The sequence below is a fragment of the Trachurus trachurus genome (genome assembly GCF_905171665.1).
Source record: "Trachurus trachurus genome assembly, chromosome: 16".
In the NCBI taxonomy this organism is placed as follows: domain Eukaryota; kingdom Metazoa; phylum Chordata; class Actinopteri; order Carangiformes; family Carangidae; genus Trachurus; species Trachurus trachurus.
Window position 1 is genome coordinate 194,830 of NC_139902.1, and position 20,494 is coordinate 215,323.

Below are 20,494 nucleotides of genomic sequence, written 5' to 3' on the forward strand. Positions count from 1 at the left end.
CCCGCTGCCCCCCAACACCTTCAGACCTCCCCTGGACCGCGTATGCCCAACACCTTACCCTATAATGGAGCCAGTTTCTAACCATGATAGTGGAATCAAATCAACATAGCAGCAGTAAAATGACCTGAGGTTGAAGGACAGACTGATGTCATTGTAATTATCTCAGTATTTGTCATGGTTTGAAGAGACTTGCCCCACTGAGATGTGTAACATGCTTTCGCTGTGACTGTGGTTGGTCTCTTGTCTACAGGGGATGGAGACAGCTTCCTCAGTATGGCTGAGTGTCAGTACATCATTAAACACGAGCTGGACACATTGAGAGCTAGAGATGAGACTCATGTACCAGGATACACCCAGGTCAAGCTCTACCCCGGGAAATCAATTAGTGAGTGTCTACAGTGTCTACCTCTATTAGAGAGCCTCTATTCAGTATTTGAATACAACATTTCAGCTAACCATTAATTACAGTAAATAACATGAGTATGGTGTGACAACATACAACATGTACTGTTTTATTCCCATGGTAGTCCGCAGACTTCAGTCCAAAGGGATCCTGTTCCAGATGTTTCCTCTCCATGAGAAGGAGGAACTAAAAAGATTGTCTTTTTCCTGGTATAAAAAGGTGAAGTTGTCTCTTCAGCCTCTTGGTAAGTGGAAGAATAGGGACTGTTTCTCTATTATATTATATTATATTATTATATTATATTATATTATATCTTCTTTTAGTTCATAATGGCTTCCTCTTTGCCATATTTTTGACTGAAATGCTCTGTTAGTGCTCCTACCCACTCATTTCCTCTTGGTCCCATGTCCCCAGATGATATCAGACACTACTTTGGTGAAAGTCTGGCCTTTTACTTTGGGTTCCTGGAGTACTTCACCTTCGCCCTGGTACCCATGGCTCTTATTGGGTTGCCTTATTATCTGTTTGACTGGGAGGGCTACGATAAATATGTGCTCTTTGCTGTGTTTAACGTGGTCTGGTGTACAGTTATGCTCGAGGTAATGAGATTCACTTTTTTCTTATTTACAGATATACCGGTAGTCATAGAGTCAGTTTTAAAAAAAACAACCCAAAAGGCTTAAAGGAGCTATTTGTCAGATTTACTGCTACTACCACATATTGTAACTAACGTTCCCATTAAAGCTGTTCACCTACAAGTTTAAATCAGTTCAAGTTAATTTTTGAGCCTATATCAAATTAATATTCATATACACCATAGCAATCTGATATAGCATTTCACAATAAAAGCACTCTAAATTATTTTATATTTAAACAGTGTTCCATGTAAATTTGGATTTATATTAAATTACACATCAATATTGACCCTGAGAAACGGATGATCTGGTTTATCATGTTCCAGAGATATACCACCTATGGTGACCTACATATCAGCATCATTTTGATATTAGTCTGTAAGGAAACTTTACTTAAAGCAGAAGTGAGTGATCCGGTCGTTTTCGCTAATGCTGCGTTCCAGGCAGGCTTTTGAAATCGTAAATTACAGCTTCAAGTCACAACTTACGACTTTGTAGCGTTCCAGGCAACCCACTTGTGTTTTTCCGACCTGTTTTACCGGTGAAAGTCACTATAACGGCCACTCGTAACTTCCGACCGGTGAACTCGTACCAGATCGAACTGGTACCACTTCACGGTCGGAAAAATACGAGTTTCCTTGAACGCACCATAACAGTCCTCGTCGCTACGTCACCACATTCACGGCGTTCCTTGGCTGCACACACAGCCCTGCATGCCGTTCTCTCTCCTCATTGGATAAAAACTGTAGGATACGATAAATGTTTTCTCCTCGGCTCAGAGCAGAGCAGAGGGACTGACAGACCCGTGATTCAGACCAAACACTTTATGTAAGTGATTGCTGTCGGAAGATATAACTATTTAAGACTTATATTAACACAAATATATCACTCACTTCTGCTTTAATTAATATTAGTGTGGAATTAGAGAGATCGTAGTTCAAAATGCAAAATTTAGGGGATGTTTATTCTGAAATGCTGAGTACTAACAGTCAGAGGTGGAATTGTTCTGTAACAGGTGTTAGTATCTGAATTTATATGGAACACCATTTAAAGGGATAGTTGAACATTTTGGCAAATTGGCCCATTGCCATAATCCCTATAGTTGTAGCAGTAGGTTTGCTACCTTTAATTGTCGGTGCAAGCTATTTTTAGAACGGCGGAGCAGAGCCGTGAGCTGCTCAGAGCTACGCTACGGAGGCTCATGGGATTTCTTGGTTTCCCTCATCAAACTCATCAAATACACAATCCAACAACTTCAAAACGCTCTGGTGGACAAGTTGTGACCTGCACATTCACCATGCAATGAGATAATAACACAACGTTACCAGACAGAGTTGTTTTAGAGGGAAATTCATGCAAAACCGCTAATGCGCGTTCCTGTCAGGGGCAGTTTTTCGGTAAGCAGTCTCTGCATTTGCCTCAAAAACAACTCTGTCTTGTAACATTCCGTTATTATATCTCATAGCGTGGTGAATGTGCAGGTCACAACTTGTCCACCAGAGCGTTTTGGAGTTGTTGGATTGTGTATTTGATGAGGGAAACCAAGAAATCCCATGAGCCTCCGTAGCGTAGCTCTGAGCAGCTGGCCGCTCTGCTTGGCCGCTCTACTGACAATTAAAGGTAATGAACCTACTGCTATGACTATAGGGATTATGGCAATGAGCCAATTTGCCAAAATGTTCAACTATCCCTTTAAATATATAAGAATTTTATTCAAAAATGATAAATGATGGGTGCTTCTTGCTTTTGAATACAGGATTTTGAAGCATCTTGTTAAAGGGACAACGAGGAGTTTCTCCAGCGGCAGAACGAAAAATTCCGCGACAATAAAAAAGTCTCACGTTAATGTGGATGAATCTACATTACCACTTGTTAATGGCTCCATTTTCGATAAATATATCGTTTTGTCTCTATCGTTATTTTGTTTATTTAGCGTTTCTTTACTTTCGGTTTCGTGGCGAGTCATGAGAATAACGCCGCCGAATCTCCGTTTATGGTGGGAACTACGACGGTATGTGATCGTCTTCCAACCTCTGACTTTAATTCTTGATGAACGAAAACATGAGTCTGTCTTGCGCCGGTCAAAGAATTTCACGGTGTGCGGAGGCTCATAAATGTAGTGTGAAAACACTTCGCTTTTCCAAAACTCCTTGTTGTCCCTTTAATTCAGAAAAAAAACCGTTTTGTTTTATGTTTTGTGTATAAACTGTCACCCTCACTGTAGTGTGCAGTCTGTCCTGAGGCAGTAGCTCCTTGTGACCTCTTGCATTGTAAATGCAGTGGTAAAACAAATAACTCCTTTAAGAGGGAACTTGATTTTGAATCATTTCTAAAAAAAAAAAAAAAAAAAAAAGGATGACGTGACAAGATAAGAAGATTAATGCCACTTTTCCTCCACCAGTTTTGGAAGCGGTGCAGTGCTTCTCTAGCCTACAGCTGGGGCACACTGAGCAGGAAGAAGGCCTTTGAAGAGCCTCGGCCCGGTTTCCACGGTGTGCTTGGGTTTAACCCCGTAACGGGTCGTGAGGAGCCTCTCTACCCCAACGTCAAGAGACAGCTGCGGATCTACCTTGTGTCTGTGCCCTTTGTGCTGCTCTGCCTCTACCTATCCCTCTACGTGATGATGATCTATTTTCTGATGGAGGGATGGGCGCTCACAGTGCATGATGAGGAGCCCACATTTTGGACTGGTATACTGCTGTTCATCCCCAGTATTATCTATGCTGTGGTCATAGAGGTTATGAACCTGATCTACAGGTATGCTGCAGAGTTCCTCACAGAGTGGGGTGAGTTTTCTACATTTTTATTTAGTTATTTATTTTTCAGAGTGTCAGTGTCAGAGTAGAAAAAACCTACATCTAATCAGACACTGACATCAATTTATAATTTTAAGGCATTTATCAAGCAGAATTCATCTGTTGATTGTTTCTCATAATGACCTTTTATTTGAAAATGTAAAATGTAGATATGTTTAAAGGAGCTTGAGGCAGGATCAAGGAATAAAACTCACTAGCGATACAACGGCCGTAGCGGCCGTCAGGGTTACTGCAGCCATATCAGCCAAGCTGGTGCGGGAGCGCGCATCAACTCTCCACAGCAGTGCAGCTGATGCTGTGACAGTGACACTGTGGCTGAATTGGAAACAGCCTAACGTTACTATACCAGTGTTTTCCATTAATCAGCCGCCACAGTTTGGTTTGTGTCCGCCGCAGCAGTCTCTCACAGAAAAAAAGAACAGCTTTCACTATCTCTCATCTCTGCCAGTCAGCCCCTCTACCTGCTGTCTCTCTCACGACACACACAGTAAATGCGCCATGCCGCGCTCATTGTACAGTGCTCAATTTACCGCGACACCGGGAGGTTGACCACCCAGGCATCAGGTCAGCCACCGGCCGCCGCCGCCGCCGCCGCCGCCTCTGTGAGCCGCTGCTGCCGCTCGGCTGCTCTAGTGGCTCTGCTCCTCCCAACACGTCGGAGAATTTCCTTACAGGCGTTGTTTGGATAAACTGACCACGGATGAATCAATCGGCTCATTGTAAAACTATTTATTTATTTATTTACTGAAGTAGCCTAAATATGGTGATTTTTGTACGTACAGAGCCCCAAGGCTGCGCTGCTCACACACACCTGAAGCTTCACTTTTCATTCAAATGAACTAATCCGACTGCCACAGTGCCACTGTTAGATTTCATCAATGAGACCAGCATTTATCTCCTAAAAACAATTCAACCAGCCGGCAGAAAACCTCTAAAAACCTGTGGGGAAGTTACTCGGCTGGTTTTCTTCCCTGGGAGGAGGACAGAGGCTGCCCGGCCGATGAGCTCAGCTCCCCGGCTGCAGCCTCTGTGACGAGCCGCTGCTGCTGCGTGTGTGTGGCTCTGCACTCCTCCGAAAAATGTCAGAGCAAATCTACTTACAGACGTTATTTGGATAAACTGACAACAGATTGGGAATCTAAACTGTCACTTTCTCGCATGAAAAAATATTAAAATGTAAGAAAGTGACGTTATTTCTCTACTCGCTGCTCACATAACTGTTCAGGCTGCAAGACATCCGCCGACCGCTGGGCGCAAGCGGTGGAAAGCCGAAGCTGTCGAGGACGCGCATGCAGCGTCATTTGACGTCACATCCGCGGACAGCGCGGGAAATTCGGACCCAGAATTGCAGCGCATTTTGCAGCACACAGCCTGTTCAAGGCAACGGAGAGACACGCGAGTGGGCTCATTCTTTTTGGTTTCGAACGCTTCGTCGCCCATTAGCAGTAAAAAACTTAAAACGCATGTGCATTTCTTCACAAATCTTGCCTCAAGAACCTTTAAGTTTACAAGAACAAGGAATTCAAAAATTCTGCCTTTGACCCTTGAAACTGACCTTTCCCCAATATATTAACTTTTTCTACTCATTCAATCTACAATTTAAATTTATTTTAAACTACAAAAACATAAACATACATACACAACTTAACTAAGGATCAAAAGGGAATAAATGAAGTAAAAATAAACCTAACAAACACATAGTACATTACCTTTACAAAACCCATATTGTTCTACTTTCTTTCCTGTTCCTTTTTTATATGTTTTCATGAAGCATAGTTACACAACTTAGTGTCCCTATGTAGCGCAGTTGCAAAAATAGTTCCTTTATCCCACAGAGCTAATACAAATAAGAAATATATTGTATCATACAATCATATATCATAAAATACATTATACAAATCATGTGTTACAACGTGATAATATAAATATTTTATTACTTAAAGTTGCAATTCTAGATCAAATGAGCGATTCAATTGAATAACATTTGTTTAACATTTATCTTATGGTGCATTTGGCAAAGTTGCGGATTGTTTTCTGCCTCCTCACTGTTGATAGTCGAGTTTTTTTGGTTGTCCACCCAACAGAGAGAACAGAGACAATGATGGAGTGTTTCATAACTTGGACTTTCTGTTGCTGGATGATAATGAGAAGATAAAATTAAAGTTGTATCTCTGCTGCTCACTGCAAGTTTCAAGCACATGACGACAGACAAGTTGGTCAACACTTGGTCAATATCAGTAGATACAGTAGAACTGGGAGAGAGAGACAGAACAGTGAAATCATGAACATGAAATCTTGCATAAAAGACAATTTAGCTTATTAGCTAATTGCTTGTCAGAGCTAAACCCAGAACGGTCAGTCCTGACCTTTGTCATAGGATCCAGTGTTTCATGCAATGCCAGGTTTTCTTTAAATGGGTACTTCCTAGCTCTACTTCAGTTTTTTTTTAGTAATTTGTACCTGAATTTAGACTTCAATTTCACTCCTCATTTCTTTAACCTGAGTGGTGTTGCCATCATTATATGCATTTCCTCTTTTAAAAAACAAACCCCTCAGAACTGCTGACATCCATAGTTTGTTATTGGGGAATAACCTGGCCAACTTTGTGGGAATAGTTGTGTCTCTGCTCAAGGAGATGTAGCCAGAACATCAGTTAGCTCATCAATATTGTCAGTCGTCCCAGTTAAAGGGACAACGAGGAGTTTCTATTTGGTTATTTAAAAGTCTCACGTTAAAGCAGAAGTGAGTGATATATTTGTGTTAATATAAGTCTTAAATAGTTCTATCTTCCGACAGCAATCACTTACATAGAGTGTTTGGACCGAAACACGGGTCTGTCAGTCACTCTGCTCTGCTCTGAGCCGAGGAGAAAACATTTATCGTATCCTACAGTTTTTATCCAATGAGGAGAGAGAACGGCATGCAGGGCTGTGTGTGCAGCCAAGGGACGCCGTGAATGTGGCGACGTAGGGACGAGGACTGTTATGGTGCGTTCAAGGAAACTTGTTTTTTTTCGACCTGTGAAGTCGTACCAGTTCGATCTGGTACATAGACTGTACAAAAAGACGTACTGGTACGATTTCACGGGTCAGAAGTTACGAGTGGCCGTTATAGTGACTTTCACCGGTAAAACAGGTCGGAAAAACACGAGTGGGTTGCCTGGAACGCTACAAAGTCGTAAGTTGTGACTTGAAGCTGTAATTTATGATTTCAAAAGCCTGCCTGGAACGCAGCATTAGCGAAAACGACCGGATCACTCACTTCTGCTTTAATGTGGATGAATCTACGTTACCACTTATAAATATAAATATATGGTTTTGTCTCTATGGTTATTTTGTTATTATTAGTGGTGGTGGAAATGCTGGGCGAGCCGACCAGCGTTTCTTTACTTTCGGTTTCGTGGCGAGTCATGAGAATAACGTCGCCGAATCTCCGTTTATGGTGGGAACTACGACGGTATGTGATCGTCTTCCAACCTCTGACTTTAATTCTTGATGAATGAAAACATGAGTCTGTCTTGCGCCGGTCAAAGAATTTCACAGTGCGGAGGCTCATAAATGTAGTGTGAAAACGCTTCGCTTTTCCAAAACTCCTCATTGTCCCTTTAATGCTGACCAGTCTGTGTAGTCAAAAGCACCCACCCACTGTGAATGTGAAAACTGAAAGACTATAGATTTCACTGTATTCTGCATGATCAGGAAGTACAAGTGATGCTGGTCATAGAAAGACCAAGAATCATTTGTTTTCATGACATGCTCCAAATGTAAATTCCTTTCTGTGCATCTAGAGAATCATAGGCTGGAGTCTACATATCAGAATCACTTGGTCCTCAAAGTATTAATCGTGAGTTAAAATAACTTTTTCCAAAATATTGCTAATTTTACTCTCAGACTACAGCTTGTCTTGTTGATACTTATACTTATCATTGTTGACTTGACTTTTCTCTGCAGTTCAACTTCTTCAACTGTTTCGCCTCATTGTTCTACATTGCCTTTGTCATGCAAGACATGGTGTTGCTCAGACAGGTAGGCCCATCATCCATCTAATAATATTCCTTTGTACAATCTTCCTTATTAGGGTCCGGGCACTTCCGAGGAAGTCATACTTCCCATGGGCAGAAACTTACCAAACTTTACTTGATTTGTTCTCATTTTGCTTCCATTTCCTTCTTTCCTTATTCTTTTTTTATTTATTTTTGTATTTTTACCTTTGTCCATCATTGATTTATATATTATTTCCTCAGTTACATTATACTGTATCACCCTTTCTCCCTGTTTCCTTACTTCACCTGCTCTTTGTTTTGGTTCTCATCGGCATCTAGAGTCTGGCCACCCTGTTGATCACTAGTCAGATCTTGAATCAGTTCATGGAGGCCTTCCTGCCCTATTGGCTCCAGAGGAGACGCAATAAGAAGATGATCCGCAAGGTCCAGAAGAGAAGAACTCTGGAAGACAAAGAGCTTCCTCTGGCTGAGCAGGTCCGACTAGAGGCTGAAATGAGCTCATACTTGGTAGGTGCACATGATCAGTCAGTTTCAGGATTTGAGTTTTTCTATGAAGATCCACATGCCTGTGATATACTCTCTGTCCCTCAGGGAACATTTGATGACTACCTGGAGCTCTTCCTGCTGTTTGGTTATGTCAGTCTCTTCTCCTGTGTCTACCCCCTGGCTGCTGTCCTGGTGGTCGTGAACAACATCACTGAGGTTTACTCTGATGCCTTCAAGATGTGCCGTGTGTTCAAACGACCTTTCTCTGACCCAGCAGCAAACATAGGAGTCTGGCAGGTGAGATACAGTATGTCTGCATGTTTAAATGCAGATGAAACCAAAGCACGTTCAGCTTAACAAGTTCTTTCACAATCAGCTACAGTAGTAGGAGCAAGGAGAAATAATGGAGGGAATGTGAGGGACGGTGAGGCAGTGGTTGGGTATCGACTCATAGAATGAAACACCACCAGAGTTGTGGTGCCAGACATGCAACAGTAAGGGGGTGAGGGGTCGCAGTTTGATTCAGAGAAATGTTGTGTTAGGACTGTTAAAATCATTGAGAGGGGAATTTTGGTCCTTTGCATTGTTCTTTTCTAATACGTTTTTTCATGATTTAAACTCAACTGGTGTGTTGTGTCTTGTGTACTGGGTGTAGTAGGTGAATGATTCTTCACATGGCCGGCACCCCTGGAAAAAGTCAAACAAAATGAATCAAAATAAATGTAAAACTTAACTCACTCCGTCACAACATGACTAAAAATACACTGGCTACACAATATTTTTTTTATAATTCAAAGTTTTTATAATTTTTTCATTATTGCAACAGACACAACAAACATCAAATACAACAGACAGAATGGAGGTCAAAAATAGTAATAATAGAAAAAATAAAATAAAATAAATAAATAACATGAAAAATCTGAAAGTAAATTAACTAAAAATAAGACAGGCAGGTAATAAATAGGCAAAGGCAGGCAAATTAACACATCTGTCTACCAAAACTATCCCATTTTTCTTTTATCATATCATTTTCACAATTTAATCTCCCCAACATCTTCTGGCATGCCACAGTCGCCATCATCTGTGTTTTCCACATACTCAGTGTGGGAGCTTGGGGTTCCTTCCAACACCTCAGAATAGTCTGTGCACATGTTGTTAGGCCAGTTTTTAATATTCTAAAACTGTATTTGTTCACTGGCTACACAGTCTTATATAGTGCAGCACCACCCCTCACATTCCTGCAGTGAGAGACATGTCACGAGGGTTGTCACTACCTAATTCTGTTTGAATCAAATTTAGTCTCTAATGCTATCTTTAGAGTAACTTATGAGTCGTCTCTATCTACGTGAACTCATATCACATATCTCCAGGCAATCTGGTCACCATCATCAGCATCCCCAACCTAAAGACACTCAGACTCCAGACTGTTCCTTGTCTGTGGTTACTTGATGATGGAATAAGCTGCTAAAGAGCACAGACATTCATCTGCAGTATTTGAACTGATTTCCTTGAAATGATTAAATTCAGACAAGGTGTCATACTACACTGAAACCCTCAGTGATGTAAAGTCTGAGAAGTCCCAAACAGAATTTTGGTGTATAATTGTACAATGAAAATAAAATCTTCTAAGTTCTTCTAAAATATTGTATGACTACCCTGTAGATGAGAATATTATACTTGTGTCAGTTTTATTTGGAACATGCTTTCCTGATTAAGACCTTGTTTTCACTATATCCAGCTGGTTTCCATTTCTGGAAACAAAAGACTAACTGTTACCTTCTCTCTCCAACTCTGTCCAGCTCGCATTTGAGGCCATGAGTGTGATTGCTGTGGTGACCAACTTTGCACTGATTGGTTTGTCTCCACAAGTCAAGGCTTACTTCCCAGCCTCAGAGACACAGCTAATACTGTGGACAGTGGCTATTGAGGTAATGTATGTGCATATTCACATACAAATACACAAAGATGTACATATTGTATTGTTCTTCTTAAAACAATCCACCGTTGTGTGGTGGTCCCACAGCATCTGTCTGGTGTATCAGAGGTATTCCACTTGTGTTAGTGTGACTGGTAACAAAAGAAGTCTTGGCTTGTCCCATAGCAGAACAACAAGCACTCAACCATCCTAAATAGGAAAAGGACATGTCAGGTATTCAATGTCTAGTTTATTTTAGGAGCTAGGCAAAGTTCTTCATTTGATTTGGCAAAAATAGAGCGGGTCGCCCACCAACCGGAAGGCTGGTGGTTCGATTCCCGGCTCCTCCGGGCTATATGTCAAAGTGTCCCTGGGCAAGACACTGAACCCACACTTGCCCCCCGATGTGTCCATTGGGTGTATGGATGTGTGTGAATGGGCAGCTTCCAAGCACTGTGCCTAGTGCTGTATGAATGTGTGTGAAAGGGTGAATGAGACATTCAATGTAAAGTACATAAAGGTCCATGTGACTAGAAAAGCGCCGTATAAGTGCAAGTCCATTTACCATCAAATTTGATGACATTAACTTTTATAACAATTCAAGGATGGCATGAAGGTTTTGGGTACTGTGACTTTCTCACACAGTCAAAACATGCACATTTAATTGATTGATCTAGAGTGCTCATAGGGATAAATATGACTGTCTCTATATATTGGCCTGGTGATCGACGTATAACTAATGGATAGATGTGACAATTCCCCTTATTTGGAAAGTGCACGGGCTATTTATAAGACACTAGATGGTTCTGATACATACCATGAGAGGACATTAGACTAACTGGCTAACATGGTTGAAAGGCACCTAAAGAAAATAGAAAATGCAGTCTCATAAGAACAGGTCCCGAAGCAGGTACAGTACTTGCAAGGGAGTAGGTTTGATTTTGACATTAGTGGAGACACAAAGAGCTCCAAGGCAGCACTCCTGAAAGTTGATGTGTTTTGCATTTGCAATCATAATTTCCCGTTATGTAGAGCTGATCAAAAAATAAATAAATAAAAGATCAGTAATTGACAATGACAATGTATATCTGAAGACAATATAAGAATTGAAGGCATTCTGTAATGATATAAGTTAAAGCAACTAATGAAAGACAAGGAGGCAACTTAGAAGAGTTCTCAGGTACTCTGGCTGAAGTGAGACTGTGCATCATCATGACTAACACGTCCGTCTGTCTCAAACCGATGATCCACTCAGTTGTCACGGACCTCGTCTACTTCTGTCCTCTAATTCCACAGCATACTGTCCCGTCAAACATCCCATGAATACATACGCAGACTTGTTAATGTCTCACATGTTCAGTCAACAGAATAGAACTGACAGCTCAGTAGGAATGTCCTGGTGGCATTTGAACCATGTGATGTGTCTGTGTTTCTGTGGTTTCAGCACGCCTTGCTGGCTTTCAAGTTCCTCCTGACCTTCCTTATCCCAGATGTTCCCAAACACATCCAGATCAAACTGGCTCGGCTGGAGTTTGAATCCATGGAGGCCCTCAAGAAAAAGGTAGAACAATACACTGTGACGTTCATTTATACTTGTTTTAAAAAGCTGCCATCACATTTTATGTGTCACACAGACAATATTTTGTGTCCTCGGCACATCCAGCTGTTTTATTTTGTTTTCACTGTTTTAGTGGAAACAGTCTTCATTGTCATAGTGTAAGTAAAAAAAATGATGAAAGTGTCCTGCACAACAAGGTGCCCAGTCCCCACAGGCTTACAAGACCACTGAGAGCTCGGTCTCAAACTTACCCATTCTAGGCTTTATTATTATCTAATGTTTCAAAGGGACATGTATAGGGTTACAACTTGCAGTATTTGGACTATGGATTTATCCAATCATACACCACTCTATTTGTATGTAACATTAGATACTGAAAAAAAGAGGACCCATTTGGAGGCTAAATACAGGGATCCTAGCTCCAATGCAGGAACAAATAAGAACGGATCATTTTATAAAGCAGTATTTCGATGAAAATGACAACAGAGAAGTGTCCCCACAAACTCTTTGGGATGCTTGGAAAGTGGTTCAAATGGGAAAAATGATTGGCTATTGCTCTAATTTGAAAAAACTGAGAAAAACAAAAATTGAACAGTTACAGTCGGAACTGGGAAAAAAACATACACAAAAAGACACTAAATCCAGGAATAAAAATGGAAAGGAGTAAGAAAAAAAATGAACAGCATTAAATTTACTCCAATGGGTTAGGGTGAGGGACTGAAGTCCAAGCAAGCAGCGTCATGGGACAGTTGCAGATGCAGACCACATCAGCATTAACAAAAAATATACTTAAAAAAAAACAAAAAACAAACAGAAATGATTTCACTTGATAGAGTCCCATCTGTAAGTATTTCAAGTTACACAGTTTTAATTGTTTACTTGTTTATTAAGGATCCCCATTAGCTGGTACCTTAGTAGCCAGCTGGTCTTCCTGGGGTCCACAAGGAACAACACATCCTCAACATATCATACATTTACAAATACGGTCAATCACAATATACCTAATGTTAAAAAGTTCAAATAAACTATTCCACAAATCTTAAACAGACTTTTTTCTTAGACAGCAAAATGGAACCTCTCGTACTTGTGTACAGCTCGTATGAAATAAGATTTCAGTTTCTTTTTAAATACCAGTTTACTTTCAGTACAACAGAGGTAGTGAGGCAGATTATTCCAGAGTTCTTGCTCTATAGATAAAATCGTGATAAGGCCTTTGTTCTTGGGTGAGGCACTTCCAGCTGACCATTGCTGTTTTGTTCTTTGCATTGATTAAAATCGTTATATAAGAGTAGCAAGACTCTTATATAATTATGGTCAGGTCAGTCCCTTTTGAAATTTCATTCATGCAGAAATGAAATTGAGATAGAGCCGTCTGTTGATATGAACAGTAAAGAGATGTGATCATGAGGGATGAAAATACTCCAACAGCTTAAGATTTCCGTAATACAGTTAACTAAAAATAATAAATAAATGAGAACTTCAACGCAGTGTAGACACCGTGTGGATCTCATGTGTCCATTACAGTGGGCTCCTGATGCCTATCCCAGACCACTTTGTGGTGTGATCTGTGTCAGTAGTATGGATGGCTCCACAGTCCAGCAGCGACTCACTCAGCACTGCAGCCATTTGTTTAATGTGGACTGATGGGGCTGAGAGCTTCTGTGACCAGCTGTCTGGCTTCTCTCGGGTCTCTGTACGTCACAATTTTAAAGGTTCAGATCTGAATGTAATCTGAATCACATTTAACAGGTTTAGAAAGAAACTGGCAGGAATCATCTGTAGATGCCTCTTGATGTCCAGTATGTGTGTTGGTTTAATGAGTGTTCTTCTGTGGTCTTGTGGTTTTTCAGAGACAGCTCCATGCAGGGTGAGTGGCTGGCTAGGTGTGTGTGTTTGGATGATGCAGTGATCTAATGTTCTAACTCACGGTTTTGGTGTGAATATGTGTTCTGGCTGAAAGTATTATCATATTAATGAATGTCAATACTCACATATTTGATCATCAGAATACCTAATACTCGACTCCATCACACCAACCAGCTGTAAACTTTGGGATTTAGTTGGTGCAGAAATGATTCATTTAGAAACAGTCAGAAGTAGATGAGTGTTGTTAGACTGGCCAGCCATCAACTGGACAGACACAGAAAGGAACATTTGGAGTCTGTCTGGTTCAGAGAATGTGAAAAACAGTCAAATCAATCAAGCTGTAAGCTGACTGTTATAGAGGAACTGTGCAAGATTTTTACCGTAATTAAGATTTCCTGTGAGCTGCTAACTTTTGCAGCGATTGCAGGTGATGAGGGCATCTGGTACATTAAATGACAATAACAGTACTTTACCCATAATGGATTTGGTGACATAATATTGTGCTGTTTGTGGATATCATATAACTACTGAAGTCATGCCTTGTGACTTGAATACAGAAAAAATAATTTCACTTCACTTTTAAAACTATTAGGACCATGTTGAGGAAAAAATAATACATTTCAAGTTGGGTTTACAGTCAAGACAGGACAAGCCTCCCTTTTACACGTTCTTATCATAAACATGTAAAGAAAAGTGCCACGTTTTAGTTTACACAGAATAAACAGCACGCTTGTTGCACACAAAAAAAGAGAATGTTCATCTGAACAGTCATCTTAAGGTTGGATACATTCCCATGGGCTTTAAAGGGATAGTTCAGCATTTTGGCAAATTGGCCCATTGCCATAATCCCTATAGTCATAGCAGTAGGTTTGTTACCTTTATTTGTCGGTGCAAGGTATTTTTAGAACGGCGGAGCAGAGCTGTGAGCTGCTCAGAGCTACGCTACGGAGGCTAAAGGGATTTCTTGGTTTCCCTCATCAAACTCATCAAATACACAATCCAACAACTCCACAACGCTCTGGTGGACAAGTTGTGACCTGCACATTCACCACGTAGAATGTTACAAGATTGAGTTGTTTCCAAGGTAAATACAGAGACTGCTTGATGAACAACTGTCCCTGAAGGCAACATGCATCAGCTGTTTTGCATGAATTTCCCTCTAAAACAACTCTGTGTGGTAACGTTGTGTTATTACCTCATAGTGTGGTGAATGTGCAGGTCACAACTTGTCCACCAGAGCGTTGTGGAGTTGTTGGATTGTGTATTTGATGAGTTTGATGAGGGAAACCAAGAAATCCCATTAGCCTCCGTAGCGTAGGTCTGAGCAGCTCGCTGCTCTACTCCGCCGTTCTAAAAATATCTTGCACCGACAATTAAAGGTAATGAACCTACTGCTAAGACTATAGGGATTATGGCAATTGACCAATTTGCCAAAATGTAGAGCTATCCCTTTAAGTGCATAAAGTTGGAGTTCTTATTTCATAGGGGGCAGTGTTGACCTTTTTGTCTCAATACCATATGGGTTGGTACTCTGTCACATTGGTTGCTGCAGTTAAAGCACCTCGATTTTTCATGGCGAATCATTAAAATTTGCCACAAGGCTATAGACACCTTCTGACAAAAAGTCGAGTTTGAACAAACTTTGGAGTTGGGGTTAATAAGACTATGGATGCCAGTGGCTGTTTTGTGCATCTTGACATTTTCATCAGCATACCAATTTTTGTCCACCAACAAAAAACCCCAAGGGGAAGGAAGGTAAATTCTCACAGGTCCTGACACGTGTGCAAACTTTGATGAGATTTTCAGCCAAGTTGGAGCTAAAGATTGCCGACCATATGGAGGATCACAAAGTTAGAGACGTCTTGGCAGATGGTTTTAAGGCTCAGGTTTTAAGACTGTGCTGCTGTTCATTATGTGTTTCAGAAAATGCTCGAAGCCTCGGAGCTCCGGAAGATGCAGTGAGGAGGACAGGAGAGTCTACAGATACTGAGAGCTGCAGCTGCTTCAGGACATACTGTTTTTTATGCATCCACCTTTGTGTCATGACATGATACAGACACTTTGAGTTTACACTGCTGGTCTTCTTGCACGTTTATCTGCAGAGTCTTCACTGCACAACTGAAGCTTTACTATTTAGACTGCTGCAGCAGCATACCTGTGTAGCAGGTGTATTAGTCTGGTCTCTGAGAGAAATGGGGTCATATTCAGGTTTGGTGTAAACTGGGGTTGTGGTTTGGGATTATTTAAATTTTATGTCACAGACTGATAATGCAAACACATTTCACCAATCACCTACTGACTCAAAATGTATTGTTATTAGGTCACTCTATCACACCTGGGTGAAATCAATCACATTAGACCTCTGTTCTGAAGTCACATAGGTCATGTGATCCTGAATTTCTGAACCTGAACAAGTCACATGTTAAACAAACACTTTAAGGAGTTCAAACTACATGGATTTACCTGGATATGAAAAATACCAAAAATTCGCAATATTTCATCTACTATTATTATTGATTTGTTTTGCTTCCGTTTACAAGGTATTGTGGTGATTTTTTTGTATTTTCCCAGTGTGTGGTGTAACCTGGGTATTGTATTAGTCCTATAATCACTTTCTTTCTTCCAGTGTTGATGAAAATGACTTGAACCTGTAAACCATGAATGAACACCCTGGTGCCTTGAAATGAAATGCTGATATCAGTATTTGTGTCATGTATATGCTGTAACAGTATTTATGGAAGGAATGATGGCTCAGTACTGCTCTTTGTTTTCAGTAAACCTATAAACACCAAGATGAAAGGTGTGGCCATATCTGTTGACTGTTCTCTTGTGGGGTTTTACTGCTGTCAGCCTCAAACATACTTGACACAGCCTGGCTAGTGTGGTGAAGTGGAGGTGAAGAGGCATGTTCATAGAAATATCAACTCTGAATAAAGTGTGATGCCTGACCACTGACTGTTTTTCAACACCTCCATTGACCTGGATCACAGCCTCCAGTCTGGGACCTGCAGGGCCAGCCTCGCTGGTCTACAGTACAGGGCAGTTTAGCCTCCATGAGCTCATTATTTTGGTTTAACATCCCACAGCTTGAAGACATTGCTTGAGCACATTTAATATGCTAACCCTGTAAAGCCTGAACCATGAAATAATTGTCCGAAAATTTTGAAATTGGACCCTTTGTTGGACCTTCTGACAAAATTTATATATATATATATATATATATATGTATGTATGTATGTATGTATGTATATATATATATATATATGTATTTTTTTTTTTTTTTGAATATCAGATTTGCATAGAAAATGACCTTACATACCTGCTGTATCTATTTCGATACACGCATTTTCAACATGGTTCTACTATAAAATAATAAGTTATGAAATATTAAGTAATTTTACTTTGCATCAATGCAGTAACTAATCCTATTGAAGTTTCAGTAACATTTTTTAAGTTTTTCTTACCTTAACTTTTTCAAAATTGGCAAAAATATTCAAGAGAAAACACATTTGGGTCAGTGACTGACAGCGGCCATATTGGATGTCCCAAGTGAAGGCTGCTGGTGCATAAATAACTGCACCCTGCTGGTTTGTCTGATCATTGCATGTATCTGATTGTATACATTAAGTTTTTCAGGGGGAAAGAAATCAGTGAGGATGTAGAGGTCTCAAAAACTTTTCATGTATCAAATTTGATACAAATGGCGACATAGGGCTAAAGCTGGTTCAGGTCCCACCTGTCTAATAGATAGATGTTAAACCTGCACCCTTCAGGACACCCATTAAATCTTAAAGGGATAGTTCACCCTAGAATGATATTTCGCTCATTATCTACTCACCCTCATGTTGACTAAGGGCTGGAAGAATTATCAGAGTCCACCGTCCCTTCTCTTAGTTACAGGGGGTCTCGGCGTAGCAGTGAATTTCAATGCAACGGTTGCAAAGGGACACCGGAGCTCTTCATAAAAAAACACACACAAAAAAACATCCAAATACCTCCATGATGCTCGTATGTAATGTCCGTCTTGTGCTGAAGCCCCAAATTGCGTAATTGTCCCGAAAAAAAATTAAATAAGTCTATATTTTAAGCTTGTTTGTAGCGGAAGCTTCTCGTCTTCTTCTTCTTCTCCTATTCCTGGTCCGTCCAAATATCGCGTGATTCGCAGTAACCGCAATGACGCCGGCGCAAATCACGCGATATTTGGACGGACCAGGAATAGGAGAAGAAGAAGAAGACGAGAAGCTTCCGCTACAAACAAGCTTAAAATATAGACTTATTTAATTTTTTTTCGGGACAATTACGCAATTTGGGGCTTCAGCACAAGACGGACATTACATACGAGCAGCATGGAGGTATTTGGATGTTTTTTTGTGTGTGTTTTTTTACGAAGAGCTCTGGTGTCCCTTTGCAACCGTTGCATTGAAATTCACTGCTACGCCAAGACCCCCTGTAACTAAGAGAAGGGACGGTGGACTCTGATAATTCTTCCAGCCCTTAGTCAACATGAGGGTGAGTAGATAATGAGCGAAATATCATTCTAGGGTGAACTATCCCTTTAAAGGTACAATATGTAAGAATGTGGCCAAAAACGGTAACTGCAGTCAAATTCAAAACACAGTGATCTTGTTTTATCTCCCAGCCATAGCGGCAGCTCAGTGGACCAGACCGGAGGCTGAAATGCCACTGACACCGCTGTGACTGGAAGAGAGGGCTAGGTGGCGCAACATGCCAACACGTAAATTCAAAACATAAACATGATTTGCAGTCTGCAAAAAAATATTTTTAATGCGAATACTCTGGCTGTACTATTGTTGTTGGTGAGTTCCATATGTTATATGAACATTATTCCTGAGTCTCTGTGACATATTAAGAGGATTTTACGGCCAGTTGCTTTAGATTTCTTACATACTGTACCTGTATGTATGTTGAAATAGAAAATCACACACATATTTGGTGAAGTACTCATTCATTCGATATATTAGATCACAAGCTGTTGCACATTCTCTGTGACATATTACAAATAAGACATCCCCAGGTAAACAGCCGTTTTGAATCTTATTATGCTATGTGGTTAGCAGTCACTGTCCCACCTCCCAGCAAGGAGGTTCTGAGTTCAGTTCCTGGACCTGGAGACACTGGACTAACATTCATCAGGTGGACACAACTCCTATTTACAGTGAGTTCACCAGTATTTTCTAGTAGATGAGGTGATACCAGCTTGATTCAGGTCTAAGAAGAAAGACCCAGCAGACCACATGTATGAGACAATATTCCACATTTTATTTTTGGATATTACCATGGCTATATGTAACATCTGACAACAGGTACCAACTACAGAATAGTACATTGAATATTCCTGTCAGTTACAGATCCTCTTTTTTCTCTCTTTTGCTTCTTGTGTTGGTTTTTGGTCCAGTAACATTTCTGCAGCTGACTGTTTCCTCTCAGAGTCACTGAATGTCAAACATTGAAAAACATGCACGTTGTTCACCTGGATACAGCTGATTAAGACCACAGAGAATCATGTCACTTTTCTCACACAGATTTATTTTTAGCTGAGACACTCATACAGTATTACTAATTATCATAAGGCTAAATTACATTTACAGCTATGCACCAAGAGGTTCACTCTGCTGTTCTAGATAAAGAGAGAGAGCACCATATTTACAACTTTATGTACATTTGGTTTTCATGAAACAGACAAGAGACCAAAGACAAAAACATGTTTTCAAACAGCTTTTTCCGTTTTTTCTCTTTCATTATAATATGGCCATTGTTTGGGTTTAAAAAAAATGAAACCAATGGAAAACATTTCTGCACAGACAGCTGCAACACACAGTTAAGCTTATTGCCAATGCCCTTAAAGAAGTATCTCCTCTCCCCTCTCTCTCATTTGTTCATCTTTTGGCCTGCTCCTTTAAAGCTGCGAGTCATGATCATTTTCTTCTGCACAGAGTTCACAAAGTCTTCAGACCCCTTCACGTCTTCACATGTTATGTTGCAGCTTCATTTTTTACAACTGAAACATTGGCATTGACTCAGAAACTTGTATTGAGTGTAAACCAAAGGATTTTAGCACAAGGCTGCAATGTAACATGTGACACAGAGAAGCTGTCTGAATACTTCCTCAACACACCCTTTTTGTTTTTAACCATCGAGACATTGACATGTCAACACAGCAGGTTTATTCTTAAAATGTTGACATTTTAAAAAATGAACCCTACTTATCAACAAGCTATTTACACCCAACACAAGGTTGAACCAGCAGGAGCCAGCTGAGGTGGAATCACAACACACTGTGTTCGTCAAGAGCAACAAATGTTGTGTCTCTTCAACAACAGCAACACAATGTCATAAAAAAATAAAAGAGAGCCATTTGTGGCAATTACCAGGGTCCAAGCAGCTCTGATATCATATGTATGACTTGCTATTGAAACTTTGCTAAAGCAGGACTGAAGCAGGATGGTTTGTGGCCAGTATTTCCCCAGATGGCCTGTGTGTTTTTGTAGCACCAGAAAGAAGACTTGTGGAGATAAAGAGGTGAATTGATTTTCAAAAATGTAAAATAATGGACCGTTGAAGTGACCATAGGTTACAGTGATTCAGCAGATATGCTGAAAAAAAGCTCTGTAGGAGGTACAGCTGATTTATTGTAGATAGATAGATAGATAGATAGATAGATAGATAGATAGATAGATAGATAGATAGATAGATAGATAGATAGATAGATAGATAGATAGATAGATAGATAGATAGATAGATAGATAGATAGATAGATAGATAGATAGATAGATAGATAGATAGATTGTGTG

At 40.4% G+C, this 20,494-nt stretch overlaps 1 protein-coding gene across 2 annotated transcripts in view; it reads left to right on the plus strand.

The window, feature by feature from the left end:
• Window positions 1-16,630, plus strand: part of ano10a (anoctamin 10a) — a 20,179-nt gene extending 3,549 nt beyond the window's left edge. The window contains exons 4-15 of one of the 2 annotated variants that reach the window (XM_083989673.1): window positions 251-385; window positions 528-647; window positions 818-1,002; window positions 3,440-3,824; window positions 7,642-7,697; window positions 7,805-7,879; window positions 8,176-8,364; window positions 8,449-8,640; window positions 10,143-10,271; window positions 11,703-11,819; window positions 13,667-13,683; window positions 15,606-16,630. In XM_083989673.1, coding sequence (XP_083845799.1) covers window positions 251-385; window positions 528-647; window positions 818-1,002; window positions 3,440-3,824; window positions 7,642-7,697; window positions 7,805-7,879; window positions 8,176-8,364; window positions 8,449-8,640; window positions 10,143-10,271; window positions 11,703-11,819; window positions 13,667-13,683; window positions 15,606-15,672 — 1,667 coding nt within the window. In that variant the 3' untranslated portion in view covers window positions 15,673-16,630. The remainder of the gene's footprint in view (window positions 1-250; window positions 386-527; window positions 648-817; window positions 1,003-3,439; window positions 3,825-7,641; window positions 7,698-7,804; window positions 7,880-8,175; window positions 8,365-8,448; window positions 8,641-10,142; window positions 10,272-11,702; window positions 11,820-13,666; window positions 13,684-15,605) is intronic. The other variant, XM_083989674.1, reaches the window with a different exon arrangement.
• Window positions 16,631-20,494: the final 3,864 nt, after the last annotated feature.